At 36.8% G+C, this 18,280-nt stretch overlaps 1 protein-coding gene across 3 annotated transcripts in view; it reads right to left on the minus strand.

Moving 5' to 3' along the window:
* Positions 1 to 18,280, minus strand: part of TBCK (TBC1 domain containing kinase) — a 94,634-nt gene that overhangs the window by 60,851 nt on the left and 15,503 nt on the right. For all 3 annotated transcript variants that reach the window (XM_069013298.1, XM_069013296.1, XM_069013297.1), the window contains exons 4-13: positions 10,536 to 10,650; positions 8,996 to 9,069; positions 7,862 to 8,003; positions 7,330 to 7,390; positions 5,915 to 5,976; positions 5,102 to 5,163; positions 4,591 to 4,739; positions 3,487 to 3,625; positions 1,974 to 2,073; positions 241 to 290 (exon numbers count right to left, since the gene is read on the minus strand). In XM_069013298.1, coding sequence (XP_068869399.1) covers positions 241 to 290; positions 1,974 to 2,073; positions 3,487 to 3,625; positions 4,591 to 4,739; positions 5,102 to 5,163; positions 5,915 to 5,976; positions 7,330 to 7,390; positions 7,862 to 8,003; positions 8,996 to 9,069; positions 10,536 to 10,650 — 954 coding nt within the window. The remainder of the gene's footprint in view (positions 1 to 240; positions 291 to 1,973; positions 2,074 to 3,486; positions 3,626 to 4,590; positions 4,740 to 5,101; positions 5,164 to 5,914; positions 5,977 to 7,329; positions 7,391 to 7,861; positions 8,004 to 8,995; positions 9,070 to 10,535; positions 10,651 to 18,280) is intronic.

The following is an 18,280-nucleotide window of genomic DNA, read 5'->3' on the forward strand; positions in this document are numbered from 1 at the left end:
TGTGAATATTCAGCACAAACAATTGGTTGCTAGGACAGAGGCTAAGATTCTCAGTTTGGTATCAGGGCCTTAAGTGCAGAGTGCCATCAGCTCTCAAATTTTAGAGCCAAACAAAGACATGTTAGTTTTGCTTTTGGGAAGCAGTTGTGTCTGCTGTGCACTGCTGTGCAGTGTGCCACTCAAATAAAATTAGTAACTCAAAATTCAGTGAGTTACAGATGTACAAATTGATACACATACTCATCTTCGAGCAATGGATAAAATGCTTCTCCACCAACATCCTTCAATCTCTGGAATGAGGAAGAAAAATAATTCATTATCAGAATGCTGCCCAGAATTCAAGTGGAAATCTTAGTGGAATACAAAAACTATTAATCAGCAATTCATTTGCCAAATTCAGTAGCTTGCCTTGAGACCTAAGCATTAGCTCAGTCCTTCTCCAGCAATGAAGCATACAGCCTTCAACACTACAAACTTTTGCTAATACAGGCTTTTGGAGTTGATGGAAGTTCTCCCACCTGAAGATAATGCATATAATCCATAAACCTATTTCCACACAAAAACCAGTTTATATCGACGATGGATTAACACATCAATAATATTACATAGTTCTTCTTTGTTTCCTCATTTTTCTACATGGACTTCCTATCCAAGTAGCTGCAAAGCAAATGCACAACTTACTTTTATGGTGCCAGTCAGTTCAAGAGTTATGCAAACTTGAAATCCTTTTAGGAAAAACACTCAGCAAAGGTGACAGACAAACATGGCTGGATTTTTGACTGAAGTTTTCAGACATTTTATGGTGCATGATTAATGTTTAATACCATGCTCCCTGCAGTGCTCTGTTTTGCAGTTCAACCCTTAACTTGCAGGCACACGGCACACAGCCTGTTCTCTTGGGGCTGACAGAAGAGTTCATTCTCAGTTCATTCAGTACTGCTCCTCTTTTAATTATAAGCATCATGCTTTGCTCTATAAAAGGTGTTTGAAAAATTGCGCAAGCTCAAAAATTTATTTCAACTAACACTGCAAGGTTCAGGCCTGCACCTTCCCCAAAATGAAACTTCAGTATACAATTATTTCCTGTTGTATTTATAGAAGTAGGCAGCAATATCCAAAATTACAGATCAAAATGTTTAAAAAAAGCCTGAAAAAGCTGCCCTCTAGTAAGAACAACAGTAGGAGCTGCAGTGTGTATTATGTTGACAATAGTTGTTGCATATTTTTAACCTCTCTTCTGCCTCACAAGCCCTACTGACCTAGTGAAAGAAATAACCCAGTTCTTTGGTCTACCTTGATGCTTTTGTGTGAAGTAGTGCAAAGTTCTACTGAAGAAATGTGTTTACACAGTGTTTGACACACTATATCCAAAAATAAGGTGGCAGAGTCAGGAGTCACCTTTTTTGTACTATCTCTGTAATCATACGGAAAGGGTTTTTTAAAAAAACTGACAGACAAAAACTGCATTACAGCATTTTTGCAAAATGCTTTGAAGAGCTCTTTTGAACTAGCTGTTTCATAGATATATATTCCAAAGATTAGTAATCAAGTACTGGAAACTTGGTATCCAACATTAAGTATAAAGCTTTTGAGGAGTTGAAACTGAACTGAGTTGATTTTTCTTTTAGATAATGTAAGCCATTGACAGACAGTAATTAAAGCATACAGAAGACACTTTTTAGCAACTGTGGAGAATACCAGGTACTACAGAACTATTTGCACTACACTGGAACAAAGCAGGTAACAGAAAAAGGAAATGGAGGGACAGAAGATAAATCTAATTTAGTAAACTTCTGCAGACAAAGCAATTTAATAGCACAAACCAGAATCTGAGTTGGACACCAAGAAGTGTTCTCTTGGAATCAGTGACACTTCCATTGGTAGAAACAGCAGCAGGAGCTGCTGTTACATATTCCCTTTAAACAAATGTTTCTGCAGAGAAGAACATAAGAAATGAACGATACTCCTCTTACGTTTCGGAGCTGGCACAGAGACAAAGTCACAGTTGTGTCATCTAGGAGGGAACTTCTATCTCGTCCTTGCCCAAAGCTCTCACCATCTTCTAACAAAAAGCTTCAAAAAGGAGAAGAAAAAAGAATCAGGTCATTTTATAACACAGGACTTGAGCTAGGAAAAAAATTTCTTACATCGAGCAGTTTCCTCTTTAAAACAAAGTGTTAGGTCTTAGAACTATACTGTACTAACTCTGCATGGCATGAAACCTGCTATCAAGGGAATGCACAATCACCTTAAATTATTCAGACAGCTTTTTTTGTAAAATGGCACATTTCAGGTTTTCTGTAACATTGCTTTGCACACAAAGGAAGAGTTATGAGACATGGGATTAATATTCCCTTTTATTCCTTGATCTGGCACAGACCAGGACTGTCATTTATTGTGAAAAGCAAAAATAAAATATTATTATCATATGACAGCCAGTTCTCATCACGACAAAAAACCCCAAGCAAAAGTCCGACCTTTTCTGTTGCAGTCCATCTAAGGACACAAATGCATCCAAGACAGAGAGTACACAAATTTTCCATTACATGATATTTTTAAAGTAGACCACATGAAACCGATTTTCAGAATTTAAGCTAGCATTCTCAGTGTCACTTAAGAGTTAGACTGCATTTTTAAAATTAATTCCTCATCTTCAAGATAGACAGTAAGGTGGAAAATATTTTTCCCTCATAATTCAAAAGTACCTGCATTCACCTATGGGCAAAGAAATAAGTAATCCCTCAAAAATCTAACACTAATTTTGATACCAAAATAACACTTAAAATCTATATCCTTTTTTTTTTTTAATAATGATATTGCATTTTGGCTGTACACATACTTCATCTGTTTTTTAAACAGAAACAGTAAATTGATATGTATGGGCACATAATTATGCTACTAAGATCAGGTCTTAGGATTAACACATGAATGTACTACATAAAATTGCAACATGTGCCGCAGTAAGATAAAAGTAGCAATCACTACAATGGTGTTACAGAGTTCTAAGTCATAAAATGAAGCATTTTGAAAAAAAATAGTCAGCTGATCTGCTGAATAACTGGGTTGTCCATTAACTACTGCTGCTCTGTGAAAGAGAATTCAGAATGTGAGAATTTGCAACATAACGAATTAAATCACAATTACAAATATCCCTCTGAAGCACAGTGAGACATTATTACTAAAACTCAATTCTATTGGAAAGAGTGCAAAATTTAGGGACTTCCATTCAGTATTTTTCACTTCACCAGCATCTTTCCAAATTTCAGAAAGCAGTAAGTAGGTGACAGATACAAGGCATTCAAATAATGAACTAAATTGGGTAAGAGGGGAAGTGGAATTTCCTGCTGTTAAAGAATGCCATTTTCAGTATTTTTCACATATACAGGTACTTAAACTAAGTATGTTGTCTTGCTGTCACTAGCATCCATCCATCCATCCATCCTTCATTTCTCCCTCCTTGTCCTTAAATTGCTTCTCCATCCTTACTTGGGAAGTGTGCAGACAGGTGGCTTTGATCGAATGATTTCCTTGTTGACGAGTTCTTTCTCCAAGTCTCCTCCAGCCAAACACCAGAGATAATAAACCTCTTCAATTGATCTTTCTGCTAGGTAATCATTATCTTCATCTGTTGGGAGAAATGACAAAAAAGTAAATTACAGCCTTTTAGGTAGTCTGTATTTCTTTCTACAAGTCTGAACACATACTATTGAAAAAAAAATTATTCTGCTTGAAAGGTCATAACCTTAATGTGAAGTTACAGGAAAAGGGATCTTTCCTTTGCAAGTACTCTTTAAGGAGATTTAAGGAAAGAAGTAATTTAAAAAGCAGATATTTCTGCAGTTTGCCATGAACCCCTCACATGAATACACTGAAGTGTGGACTTTTGCTTCCTGTGTGTTTTTAAACAAAACAAAACAAAACAAAACAAAACAAAACAAAACAAAACAAAACAGTGTTTTGTACACAGCACTAAGACTTAAAATAAGAAACACGTGATTCCTACTGAGTAGTTATAATCTCTCTTCCCTTCACATACCATACTCATTCTAACAAGGTATAAAATCTTTGTCTAAGTGAGATTTTCTAAACATCTCCAAGTTCATAAGAAAAAACTAATGAGGATTTAGTAGAGGTAGCATTTTCAACATACTCTAGTTTAAACTTAGAAGTATATTTTAATCCAGAATGTGACCTCTTTTACAAAAACTTTGTTTTCCAGTACTTCCAAAAATCATCTGATGCTATGACCTAGCAGAATCCAATTACCAGTAAGTGAAAAAAAAAATGACCTTATACCTGCATATGTCCAAATTCTAAAGATAAAAGATAACACTGCTTTTGCAACATGGACTTGAAGACTAATGTTATTTTTACCCTGAGGCTGAAGCACAAAATTAAGATTTGACTCCTCTGATTTGCACACATCCCTCAAAATGTTTGCCCATATCTCTGTCTGTTGAACAACTTATAGTGTTAATGTAGTGTTGTAACATTTAATAGTCTCTGTGAATAATTTTTTGGAGAGAAAATGCAATAACATTTTATTTTCCTTCCCCCTCCAATGACATTTATCCCACTACCTGCTTTTACCTTTACATAATTGACTTATGTCTTCAGGAAGTGTTAAATTAGCACACCTTGGAGAAGATGAGAATAGACCAGCAGGTTTGTGGAAGGGAGGATATAGTGAGGATACTTCACTGAACAAACTGTCATGTAGCAATTCCTCTGGAGTTGGCCTTAAATTAAGAGAAGAGGATAAAACAATTAGAGCAAAGTGCTCCCAAAAATGTTGCATTTTAGCAAAAAGGTCCCCAGTAACAAATATCAGCAAGTTACAATAAATTATATTGGATTTCAGAAATTTTAATAGCGAAAAATGTCTACCAATGTTTTTCAATTCATGCAGCATAACATACTAGTCTGTTTACAGCCCAAATTCAGACCTCTAATTCTTCTCGTTTGCACACTGAAAAGCAGAAAACTGGGAATTTCTTATAGGTAGTCCAAATGTCAGTATTCCAAAAAAAGGTTCAGCAACAGTTCTTCTAATTTCACAGTAACCCACAGAGTTTACTAGGCCCTTGGACTGAATACTTGCCTCTTAGAAGGCTGGAACATAAGGCATTTCCTCAGTAGAGCTATGGCAGTTTCAGAAAGGTCCTGGAACATAAGAAAAATATGGAGGAGGTCTGTTTATTACTGTCTTAATTCAGCAAGTCACTTGGCTCATACTTAACTTTTAACATACAGGCTATTCCTTTGAGGGCAATACAATTTCACACCTACGCATGTGAGGTTAGCTGTGTGAGACCAAAATTCTGGGGAAGCAATTCTTCTCACCTTCCAATCCTACATTTGATTTAGGGGAAAAAAAGTCTGAAAAATTTGCAATGTGTGCAGCTTTTTACTTATTTTTTAATTTAGATACTCTGTACCCTGCCAGAAACAATGCAGTACCTGGCAAATTCCTTCTGCTAACAATCAGAACCCTTTCACATAATGTCCCAAAAATAAAGACACTAAAATTCAATGATTATTTTTGTGGTTAAGGAAAAGTTGAACTATAAAAATCTACAATATCAGAATGTATAAAGTGGACCAGATAGAAGACTTAATTTCTGGAAGAAAAATACTTAACCACCAAAACGTTAAAGAAAATTTTTAACTTATTAAACTACCCAGAAAGCATTAACATTTACTGAAACTGACAGCAATTTTAGGAAAGAATATTGCCAGTACTGGATATTTGAAAGGATCTAAGATATGCAGATTGGACTTCAAAATTTTTCATCAGATTGCAATACAGTAAGTGACCAAGTGAATTAAAAAAAATATATATGTGAAATACTATGCAACAATAATAAAATATTCTGGATAAGACAGCATGGAAGAGCAAACTAGTTTCACAAACCTTAATAATATCAAGGCAACCATGTTCTTCGGCCAATACAGTTACAATATCATCTACACAGCCTTTGAAAAACAAACAGAGCAATAAAAAGGTAAAGATTATTAATAAAGTGATACCAATTAAACAGGATATCAGATAAATATCCACTCCAATAAAAAACACTTAATTTTGGCTTTTATTGACAATGCCACATCACTTGAAAATGAATTATCAAAATCCGAAATGAAAATTATTATAACCTATGCAGACAGAAGCCTAGGAAAGTTAAGTAGCACATCTAAGCTAAGAGTGAAAATCTTTTTACTGGCCTAGTAAATCCAGAGTGTCAGTCTCTGCCAAATAAAGTAAAACAGTCTTTCAGCTCATAAATAAAAAAATTTAAAAAAAAAATCCTTGGAAGAACTTAAGGGTACCTACATGAATCTTGAGGTCATTTTTCCCTCTGTTGCTCCTTGCAGATAATACTAGCAGTATTTTAGAACTTCCTGTCATTACTTTACTGAATAAATAATTTCCAAGTCATGATATGAATGCTTTTCAGCGGATAAACCAACAACTTTCATTCAGATTGAAGTGGATGAAGATGCTTCAGGAAGCCTTGTTACCAAATCCCCAAAACAGTCAGAATTTCAGCACTCAAGCACTAACTGCTGAATGAAAAAAATGTTTCTCCTGACAGCAATTAATTTTAGCAGTATTGCTATTTGCTCCAGATAGTAATAACTTACTGTTAAAGCTTCCAATTGCAAATTCATGCCTTTCCCCTTCCCATGGTTTATACATAAACACCACCAGAAATCAAGTTTTAAAAGCCACAAGAATAGTCCCACTTCTGACTCATCTACATTAAGCAAAAATTCCACATGTACAGTGATATTTTATAGTTTGAAGGTGAAACCACAGACAAAATCCTGGGTTCACTAAACACTTCTCAGCTCTCTTTATTTCCGTCTTCTTATTTGAGTCCTGCTTCGCCCTGCTTGGCCATTACTACACAGGCACTGCTAGTGTGGGGACAGCTTTCTTCAGTGGCATAAATTCCTAACTCATTTCAGAAACCCCCTGCAACACAAACCAACAAATAACCATGAAAACGACCATCGTTCTGGAGCACCCTTCTTTCCCTTTTCCCTTTTCCCCTTCCCTTCCCTTTTCCTTTCCTTTTTTCTTTTCTTTCTGTTAATAGTTCACCCTTACTGTAACACACCCCCAGCCCTTCCCAAGTTTTTTTCCCCAGCATCCAGCTCTGTACTTTCCCTAGAGAAGCAACATGCTACAAATGCCTATTTAAATCTGTAGATGAAAGATGACAAAGGTGAAGTGCTTTAGGTCTGAGCATAATAAGCTGATTAGTCTGTAAAGCTCTAATCATAGAGCTGCTTGGAAATTTGAAAAAGTGATTTTGTGCTACTTACCTAACATAAGTATAAATTTCAATCTTTCTGCTATCTCCAAACTCTGAAATAATTTTCTCCCCTAAACAAAAAACAAAGTCAAATTACAGTTGAATTTGAAAGAAACAGCTACTACATAAAAATATTTACGTAACATTGTATCCCATCTATATACAAAACCAGTGAAACAAGCTTCTACATGCCAATTTTAGACATATCAAAAGTACCTGTCAGAACAAAAAACCTTATTTACCCCAACTATGGCAGAAACATTTCACGCCATGATACAGTAAAAATGTATCGATAACTTCTCTTAAATGGAATGCAGTCAAATTCTTGTGGCTCCACAGGCAACTATCCTCCATGGTTAACACATATACCAAGCATCCTATTCCTTGAACAACCAGTACTGCCCAGGTAGGAGTGCTAACATATTCTGATATCTGAGGTTGGGTGATGGGAAAAGGTGTCATTAACCCCATGCTCAAGAACAATCAAGTTAATGAAACTATTCCCCCAGAGTCAAAATCAAGAGAACTATTCTTTTACATACCATGCAAAGCTCAAATAATATTACACCAAGAGACCACAGGTCTGATTTAGGGCCGGAAGGCAGAGGTTTCTCACACTGAGTGTGATCACTTGGTTTGCCTATTCCCTGTGCAATCACTTCAGGTGCCAGATATGATGGGTACCTAGAAAGATGCAGCAACATTAGATACCATCCTGTTGGTCCAAAAAGTGTTCCTATTACATAATCAGAATAATTTGGCATTCTGAGAAACCAGAATACTGACTATTTTATTCAGTCAAAATCTACACATGGCAGCAAAGTTTCACTCCAGCATAGTGTTTATTACATAAAACGTCAAATCCCAATCACTAGTTCTGTCTTTTTGTGAAAGGAAACCTCATCTTTAAAAGTAGTATGTTTACATGTCTTAGGGAAAACATACACTGAGTTTCTGCATTAGTATATTAAATAAATGTATCCTGGACTCATACTTGGGGATGGTGGCAGTATTCTTCTCCACCGATAGTGTATTCCCATTAAATAACTTTTGACTTTGCAAAAAAAAAGTAACAAAAAGCGTTAAGGACATCTATTACCTTCTACTAGATAATTTTAAAATAGTATTATCATTTTTCTTTTTGTTAACAATTCACTATAAGACCTAAAAAAATCTACAGCCATGTTTTGAAAGGAAACATCAGTTTCTTTTGGCCACGTATTTAAGAATCAGCTCCGTATTTCATTTGAAAATGACATGACACCTCAAAAAACCCAAAAGTGACAAAAACCTTACTGCAACAAAGCACTGGTTTGTAGTACAGTACAATCACTTGAAAATAAATCATAAAATTATAGAGAGACAGAAAACGTACATTGGTGGGCAATAGTAAAGTACTGGTTGTGCATTTTCCTAGATTTGAAATTAGGAATCCAAGTCATAGGGAACAATCAGTATCTGAAAGCAAATCTAGGGAATAAAGACTGACATCACAGACTTGTGATAACATGCTGGCATGGTACCCCTTCTCAATTTTTCATTCATCTCACCTAGTCAGATGACAACCTCTTTAGTGAGATTATCAGAAGCTTCTGTATAAGGGGTGCTCTAAACATCATATATTTCCTGAAAAAATACATCTCTGATACATTTCTATAGTGTAGCTAAATCCTTACCCTATAGGAAAATCAACATCAACACCTTGAGCAGTCATATGGTAGAGTCCGAATTTTGCCAACTTCACGTGTCCCTGAAAAAAGAAAAATAAGCGATCAAGAGCAGCAGAATCCAACATTGGAAGAATCTGTGTTTAAGTTTAAAAAGTTAAAAAAAATTCAAAAATAATTTCAAACTGCATTAGCTGTCAGAGGACAGAAACCCATAAAAAGCACCCTTTTACATTTCTGTCTCATCTATTATGCAGAAGTTCACTGCAAGTTAAAGAGGTGCTTATTTCTAATGTTTTTACTTCTTAAGAGTATTAAGTAAATCATTTTGTTTGGAAAACATCATAACTTTTTAAGTTACAGTGTATTTTCAGTAATTGAAAAGGCTTAAATACTCCACTGAACATTTTTCCTCTTTGAAAACTGTTCAAAATCCTGTTTGACTCCTAGAGCTCCCTAAACATGATTAGGGAGCTCCACTATTCCCTCAACTCTTCCCTTTACCAAGCCTTGCTTCTGTAGACCTCCCATCAACTCACTACTATCTTGCTCTCCTTAACGTTTTCCTAGGTACTTTCTTTTTATTTGTGAAGACAGAAAGCTAAGGACAAAAAGTTAGGCACAGAAGTTAAACTGAAGCCTTATTTCTGCTGGATTTTGAATTGCACTCAGCCAGCCTCCAGATGGTGCAACAGAGAAGGCTATATCAGAAAGCTTTCTAAGGGCAGGGGAGAGCTTAAAAGTTTATTGTCTTACAGCCCTCTTCTGTTCTTTCAGTGATTTTAGGAGTATCTTAAAATCCTAGAGTACTTTTGCATGTTGGAGCATTATTATGATTTTCATTTGTTTACAACCATATAAAAATATACTTTTTCCTTATTTTTGTCCTCTTCTTTCTCTTTGCCTTCCACAGGGAAGATCTAATTATTCTACCTAAACTGAGTAAAAAAAGGATGGATAGAGGAGTTATGCAGACAGGTTAAACTCTTTAGCTGTTGGTTCTGATGAAGGAACTGCTCCAAGTACAATAGTATATATTAATTTCTCTCAACTTTTATGAGCAGAAATTATATTCCACACTGCCAACTCAATAGTCTGTGATAACAGAACAGATACTTAAATTTGAATAATTTAACATGAACAAAAACCTATCTTGATATCTTAAAAGTCAAGTATCATAGCACTGTGGAACACAAGAAATATTATTGAAGGTAATTAGCTGTAAGAAGTATTTTTCTATTCAAACAGCTAGGAAGGTCTTGTAACTAATTACAATGATGACAAGTAGACTTACATTACCACTTTGAGAAGAAAAGGGAGAAACAGTGTGTTTTGGGATAGAGGAAAATAGAAAAATAAATTCTGAAATACATTTGAAACATGGCAAATGGAGGAAAACTGTAGTTTTAAAAAAATAAAACCAACACCTTTCCAGATATGCAATTTTTTTCCCTACTGGAAGGACTGTGACCATCCAGTCTCCACCTATGACACAGCATGGCACTTGTTAGCAGCAAACAAACCCATAGATTTATTTCTGTAGCTGTACCTTTCGATCCAAAAGAATATTGCAAGGGGAGAGTGCTCGGTGAACCATTCCATGTTTATTCATATATTGTAAACCTTGCAAAACCTCATATGCTATGCATAAGATCCTTGAAGAACTGAAAAAAACCAAACAAACCAACAACATGTTACAGTGAATGTTTTCCTTTTTAATCTGTAAAATTGTATTGCTCCACAGCTACTCCAAACAAAAGTGAGACATTTACAATTCCAGAACAGTTTAAGGGATCAGCATTGAATATGGTGGGATATGTTCAGTGCCATACACACCCCAAGACACATACATATCCTCAAAATCCCACAACTATTTTTTTTCACCCTGAAATTGTTCCTTAGGAAGTGTAGAAAATGCTGACAAAGTATAGAATACTCTCTGCAATAGAAACTCACCTAATCAGGGAAAAAAAATCTCTACCCTCCCTTATTTTTATTTGCTCTTAAGTATCCTATTGATATTCATAAAAAAGTTCAGCTGAACAAAAGTTTTTGAAACTCAGCTGTTAACTAGAGCTTATTCAGAAGATAGCATAGAGGCCTGACTAGATCATACCTATAGTCTTCAGTAATCTCTGAATCTAAAATAAGAAAAAGAAAGGGCAGAAGACTGCATTTTCAGCACATTTTGTTTTACAGCCTTGGAAGTATCAACCTTACCATCTTTGTAAAGAAACTTACCATAACTATGTATTTTGACAAAAGTTACCATTTACTCTAAGGACTGATAGCCTTAAAGAGGAGTTTCTGTGAGTAAGCAATCAGGAATTTGTACCAGATCACCAGTAACAGGCTTCCAAAGTGCACCCAAAACAACAACAAATCTCATGTCACCCAGAGAAATTCCATTTAACTTTCTACTCTTCCTCGTTCTGTCCACTCCCCCTCAGCCATTTCAGGTCTTTTTTGTATCTTTTCCTCTGCAAGCACTGGTTTGCACAACATCCAAAAGCAAAGTGTATCTACTTATAAAGACCTAAATTTTTTTTTAAAGACCATTCCTTTTTTTTTTTTTTTTTTTTTTAATTTTTTTTTTATTTATTTCATTGTTAAAGAATAACATACAACAGCATTCTGGAAGATATTCACCACCTTCTCTTGCTTGGTAAAAAACTTGTGCAACAGCAAAATGTGGAAGAGTATTACAGACTGATGACAGTGACAAGCCAACTATGTGACTAAACACCAAAATTAATTGCTTTATTCAACTTCATCAGCTGCTATTCATACCTGAAGTAATGACAAAACTTTGTCACAAGAGTAAATAGGTAGATTTTGACAAAAGCTACACTTCAAACAAATTCTGAAACTAGTGCAACACAGAAATTCTGAAAAAAGCCACGACTACGTTACCCTGCATGGAGCTATCCCCTAGGTCCTCACCTTTTTCCTAGGAGAGCTCTGTACTAATTTACAATAGTTGTGAATATATACTATTAAGATAAATTCTAAGCACAAAGGGAATCTGTTCTAACATATGTTCATACTGCTGTATCTTAGGTCGTAGCATTTGAAAATGATTCTCAAGGTCTTAGCAATTTGACCAAAACCTCATGGCTAATAACCACAAAACCAACCATCTAGCTCCTCCCTCCGTAGCATCTCCCACCCCCAAGTTAAATACTACACCACAGCATCAGACACTATTGACTGTGTACCTTTCCTCTCAGGCATTCTTGGGCACAGATATAAATGCGGTAAAACCATTACCTTAGAAGTCTTCCGCTTCCTTGTCTATTTTTTTTCCTGCAATGCAAATACTAATAATAATGGTGGCGAACAGAATCCCCTCTCTCATTTTTCTGCACAGCTTTGCAAAACAAGACATGAAAAATAAATGATGGAATATTCCTGTTTCTAGTAAGAAAACAATTCCTTGTGAACAATTAGTACATCATGAGGTATTTTAGCCTAAAAATTGTTTCTCTGTGTTAAAAAATAGAAGTAAATATGGCACACTGAAAAACCAAAAGTAACTATTAAAAGTGCAATTTGGTGGCCGTTTGCCGGCAGCATGCAGTGCGCTCTGCTGCCACCAGGGGGCTTCAGCCACCCATTTTTTTCCCGTGTTCTCTTGCAATTCATTAAAACCCCCCACCCCCAGAACCCGGGATTCTTTGCTTTAAGGTAAACCCTTCACGTCGTTACAACGATCAGGAACATACTAGTGATAACTATTTCTCCATGTGCATTCAATGCTCAGTTCTCTTAAAGTCTTGATGCCACCGTGCCGGGCAGAAGCGCTGAGCCAAGTCCCTAACGCTGGCCCTTCAGGAGAGAGGGAACTCTGTGTAACAAGCTCTGCATTGTGCTGCTGCACATTGTGTAGTTCTTATTTATTAGGGAAAATACACTGTGCGGTTACAACCCATGAGATTCGTATTTAATTGCAAAGGGCCTGACAACTGCATTTACACAACTACACTTACTGCTGTTATCAAGCCCAAGAGACTTCTCTCCTTTAAACTCCCCATGGCCAAGCTCAGCAGATGTTCCCAGCCCCACTGGAGATCAGTACCAAGGCTGTCCCCTTGCTTCCGTGGGTCTCTATCCCAGTTTCTACAGCCACTGTCAACACTGCAAGCATTGCATCAGCCTTTGGCAAATGCAGACTCATAAAGGCGCTGCAGGCTTCAGGTTAACTCGACCTTTAAAAAACCCCCCACAAATAGAAAAGGAAACAGTGTTATAAATGAGGAGGGCGCTTATAAAAATCCAATGGTGGTGGCAAGCTCTGAGCAGATTCAGAAACTTTTTTCCCAATTAGCTGGAAGCCTGTTTTTCAATACACTAGCTAGTGTTGATCTACAATAAATGTACCCTTGTTCAGCTACTGGGCTTCTTGAGCTGCAGAGGTATCAGCACCCTCCTTTAACAGGAGATGGAGGGAAAAAAACAACAGCAAAAGCAATAGAAACAACACAGGAGATAAGGCGGCCAAATGTAAGGATGGCCAGGTTTGACATCAATCATGCCACACCATTGACCTAAGGAGAGCCATAATGACAGCTGTGTGGCATGAAGCAGCCTCTTCATCTCGGGAGCTGATGATCATGGTTGTGACTTCAAATTACAGTGAAGCAAATCACTCCCCTGCTTAAGGCAATACTGTAGGATGCAGCAAGTAAAAGCATGAAAGTGTGAGATGCACTGGAGTTTCCCAGCTCTTTCAACAAGACTTGTTTTAAGGTTATGTTCCTCTCCACCAGCAAGAAAAGAAACACAAATTTCTTTGCAAAAGGAACACACATTCAAGGAGCTGTCTGCATTTTTATCCTCAGTCTGGATACCAAAAAACCTATTCAGCTGTAGCCTAGTCAGCTAGGCCTCTGAAAAGGGGTTCTCTTCAATTGAAAGGATTGCATACAGCTATAAAATCAAACTGGTTAAATTTAATGATTCTCCTGGTTTGGAGAAGAAACATAGCCATGAAGAGGTCATTTTGTGTTCCTTCATACCAGAGATCATGAATTAAAAGACCGTAAGGATTAAAATCAATACCAGGTTTGGGGCTGTAACTTGAATGCATAGAAAAGGAAGCACGAACGAGAACTGTATTCCTCCCTCAGATTCATCCTGTAAGTAAGACGAGGAAAAAAAAATCTCTACAAGTTGATATGAGTAAGTTGAGCCAACAGTACAAAACTCAGCATGGTTAAGAGAGGCATGTGCATGGCATTTGTGGGTGGAGAGAGAAGGGAAGTCGACTTAAAAAGACACAAAAAGGAGGATTGTTTTATTACCTCCAGAACTTGTCAGACCAAAAGCTATACCAGACAAATGACTAATTTCCATGCTCTAATAGTACACAGGTGGCTGCATTGTGCCTTCACAAAAAACATTAACTTTTCCACTTAGCAGCCAGCCTGATCGCCAGTCTGCTGAATTCTTACTGGTAAGGACACAAAGCTATTTTCTGGAAGTTTACTTCAGGAATAATAAACCCAACCTGTCAGGAAACAGATGTTTTAGCAGAGTTTCAATCTCTTGTGGCTCTGCAAACCCACTGATGAAATAATCTGATTACTTAGGAGACTGTTGTCACTTTTTGGATTCAGACAGGTGCGGTGGGGAAGAAAAAATTCTTAGTGCACCCACTACACTCCCTGAGATCTGACTGAGAAGAGCTTCTGAGCCAGGGTGAAAGTGAAAGTACTAGAAGAAGTTGGCATACCCAGAGTCTTACCTTTTTCAAAAGGATCAGATTTTAGCAGAGAGAGTGGGAAAGATGGATTTATCAAGAACCAAGTAAAGACAATAAACCCTGACAATAATTAGGGGATTGGAGAGCTAAGAGTGAGCATACTCACCCAGTAGCAACTGAACAGTACTTGGGAAGAAACATCTAAGGAGAACTGCCCAAGCCATAGGTCAACATAAACACAAGATTAAACAAAAAAAATTGAAACATTTAGAAATCAAAACTTTATGACAAAAATGTGGTATGCTGAATTCCTGCTAAAATAACCCCAACAATATCACCTATATATTATTCAGTTTGAGTGGTTATTAACTTATTATTTGTGATTAATGGGAATGATAATGCAGCTGCTGGTGGAAGCGGGAACTGGACTCCAAGATAGGATGCTCTACATCCACCTAGGACAATTTCTTGCAACTAATTTTTTCCATTTTAGACAAAATTACTGGTCTTCCAAACCCCAAAACAGTCATACTAGCTCAGACCAAAAACTATTTGAGACCACTATCTTTTTTCCAAAAAAAACCAACCAACCAACCAAACAAACAAAAAAAAACCCAAAAAAAACCCCCAAAAATATGCAGGCAGATGCCTAGAAGAGAGGGAATATGGAGCAAGCATATATGAAATTTTCTTTGGTATTTTCCCATCTTTTAACTTGCTCTAATCCAAGTTTTTTTTCTGGGTGAAACAAAGGTTTGCTTCCTAAGCATCATGTCTTATAGTATCACCTACTAGTTCCTGTGGCAGTTCACAGCCATCAAGAATTCTATTGGTAAAATCTCTCTGCTATTTCATCATTGCTTAACTCTGGAGCAGGAAAAACAGTTGTGGAAAAACGCATTCGACAGCCAGCAGCATGGTTGCTACATACACCACAGACTGCTGGAGGGAAAATAAAAACTACTTCATGCATGACACATTGAATACTTAGGAACAAGAGGACTGCAGATCACACAGCTGGAAATCGGAGATGGGTGGGTTTGGGACACTTGACTTATTAAACTGTATGATTAAAAAAATTCCAACATGAGAAAAGAAACAATGAAGAGGTAAATTTTCAGCATTCATGTCAATATCATGGAAGTTACAGGCTCACGCAAGTTTCTTTTCCTCCAGTTTAAAGGAAAAATCAACGCCACACACAAACTCACTCTGTTATCTTTAAGAGAAGTGCATTCATGGCATTAACTGGAAATACATCTTCTCCATCCTTTTGCAGTGCTACAATAGTTTATTAAGAATGAGTAATTTGGTGTCTCAAAAGAGCTTCCTGTCATCTTACTGTGTCCAGTCCTACCTTCACCTAGACTACGTCATCTCCCGTTTTGATGACTGTGACCCAGGCAGAGGCAGCTATGATAGTGTAGGTAATCAGAACACAATGATGTACTTGGACAGCAGGACAGAAGCAGCTATGATAGTGTAGGTAATCAGAACACAATGATGTACTTGGACAGCAGGACAGGAGCAAAAACAACAGGCTGGAAGCAAAGTGAAGGCAGGAGCAAAATCTTGGGGAAAGGAGCAATATTTCTGGCTGCTACAAATACATTTGTGGTATTTTTAACTAGTTATGGCCAGTTGTAAATTTCACTTCCTTTTATGCTTTTGTATCAGTCAACACAGAGCTACCAATCCAGTTTGTAGAAGGAATAAAGCTGTGCCTGGAAAGAATGACAGTGCATTCAGTATTTAATAGACAATTTTGAGTAAGAATATTTCATGAAGTGAAATGAACAGAAGCCCCACCAGAATGTGAAAACACAGGACTGGTACCAGAAAGCAAGCCTCCTTTTAATCTACTTAACTGTACAGAGTCCTGTAATTTTGTAGGTACTAGAGATGTATATGTGGCTTCAGTGCAGTGGCAATTTAAGGAAAGAGGAAATAGGTAACAAAAACTGGAACCAGAATTATTTTGACTTCTCTCAGGAAGGCAGGGTAATACCAAACAAGGTAAGATTACGTTGACGATACCATCTTGCTCAGTTTCTCTTTCCTCAGACTTACAGTTCATGGGTACATACTTAGCAATGCATGCTTAAGTAAGTCCTTTATTAAATCTGTGCATCTTGTTCTACACATTGTAATATTCCTGTAAAAAGTAAACTCTAGAGGAAGAGGACCTCAGCAACCAGAAGTCTTAAGAAGCTTATGGCACTGATACACAGGAGCAAAAACATGGGTTCCTCTTCCAAAGCAGAGTGTCAGACAGGGTCTGCCCTGAGGAAGCACACCAGAGCAACACAAACCAGCAACATCATCAATCACTACCCCTGAACTTGTGAAACTAATACACATTTGGAATCCAGGAAGGAGATTCATCACAAAAAATTGTGTCTGTTCAAAGTGAAAGGGAACCAGGTTGTGAACAGATGTCATGTTTCTGAACTCATAAAAGTGACAGTATTTCAGTACAAGCAAAACCATAAAACAAAGAAAATGACATTTGCAGTTAGTTCCATTACTGCCAACAATGTGGACAGACTAGTTAGGAGTGGTGTGGCCAAGTGGTTCAGCAAAGGATAAAGTTTGGGTATAATCCCAGCTGAGACAATCACTACGCTGACCTCAAGAAAGCCATCTGACCTCCTTATTCCTCAATCAACCAGCTGGAAAACTGGATAAAAAGCAGAACTGGGTTGAAAACCAGATGTGCAGATAAATTGGGTCTTCCTGGGTAAATAAATTACAAAATACCCTATATAGAACATAAAGAGTTTGATGCAGGTGGGAATGGTCTATTTAGCACTTTATTATGTATTTGATTAAAAAATGGCACTGGGGACCAGGACTGTAAACACTGCCAATTTACTTGGAAATGCATTCACATTATCAGAATGAAATGAACTGGAAGGGAATGCAACAAACAGAGAATAAGACACACACAAAAAAAGAAGAATTTTATAGACAGAGTCCTCAGAAGTCTCTAACTCATGGACAAGGTTATTTCACACAGGATATCTTCAACAAGTTTATATTGCTCACTTGAGGAAACTCAAAAAGTCCTTTCATTCCTTTTTTAAAGTTCTAAGGTGCAAGTATGACTTTAAAAGCAACACAGATGATGTTACACTTTTATGAAGGTCTCAACTTGTAATGTATGATAAAAGTCCATAAAACAACAGATGAAGGCACAGATAAAGAACAACTTCATATATAGAGCAGATTGAATACAAAATTTTTTATCAGACAGGTGATTTTTCAGATCATTATCACTCTGAATGAATTAAGTCATAAACCAAACATTTTCAAACATTGCGCCTTGAATTCCTTTAAGACATCTAGCATTCATCCCAAAAAATAGGAGAGCAAATGAACAAGGTAGTTTTGAAAAGTAAGTACACCTTATAAAGCATTATTTTAATGAAACTTCTAGTGCCATCCTGTTTAATGCACAGAACGGGAATGACAGTCCATATTCCCAGTTTTTGATCTTGCCCCTGATTAACTTCTAAGAAGATTTTTTTGCATCTTAGCCGCAGCTGGCTCATATGTAAAACATGTAATAGTGATACTTTTTACATTGG

This window comes from Aphelocoma coerulescens, chromosome 4, assembly GCF_041296385.1.
Source record: "Aphelocoma coerulescens isolate FSJ_1873_10779 chromosome 4, UR_Acoe_1.0, whole genome shotgun sequence".
Taxonomy (NCBI): domain Eukaryota; kingdom Metazoa; phylum Chordata; class Aves; order Passeriformes; family Corvidae; genus Aphelocoma; species Aphelocoma coerulescens.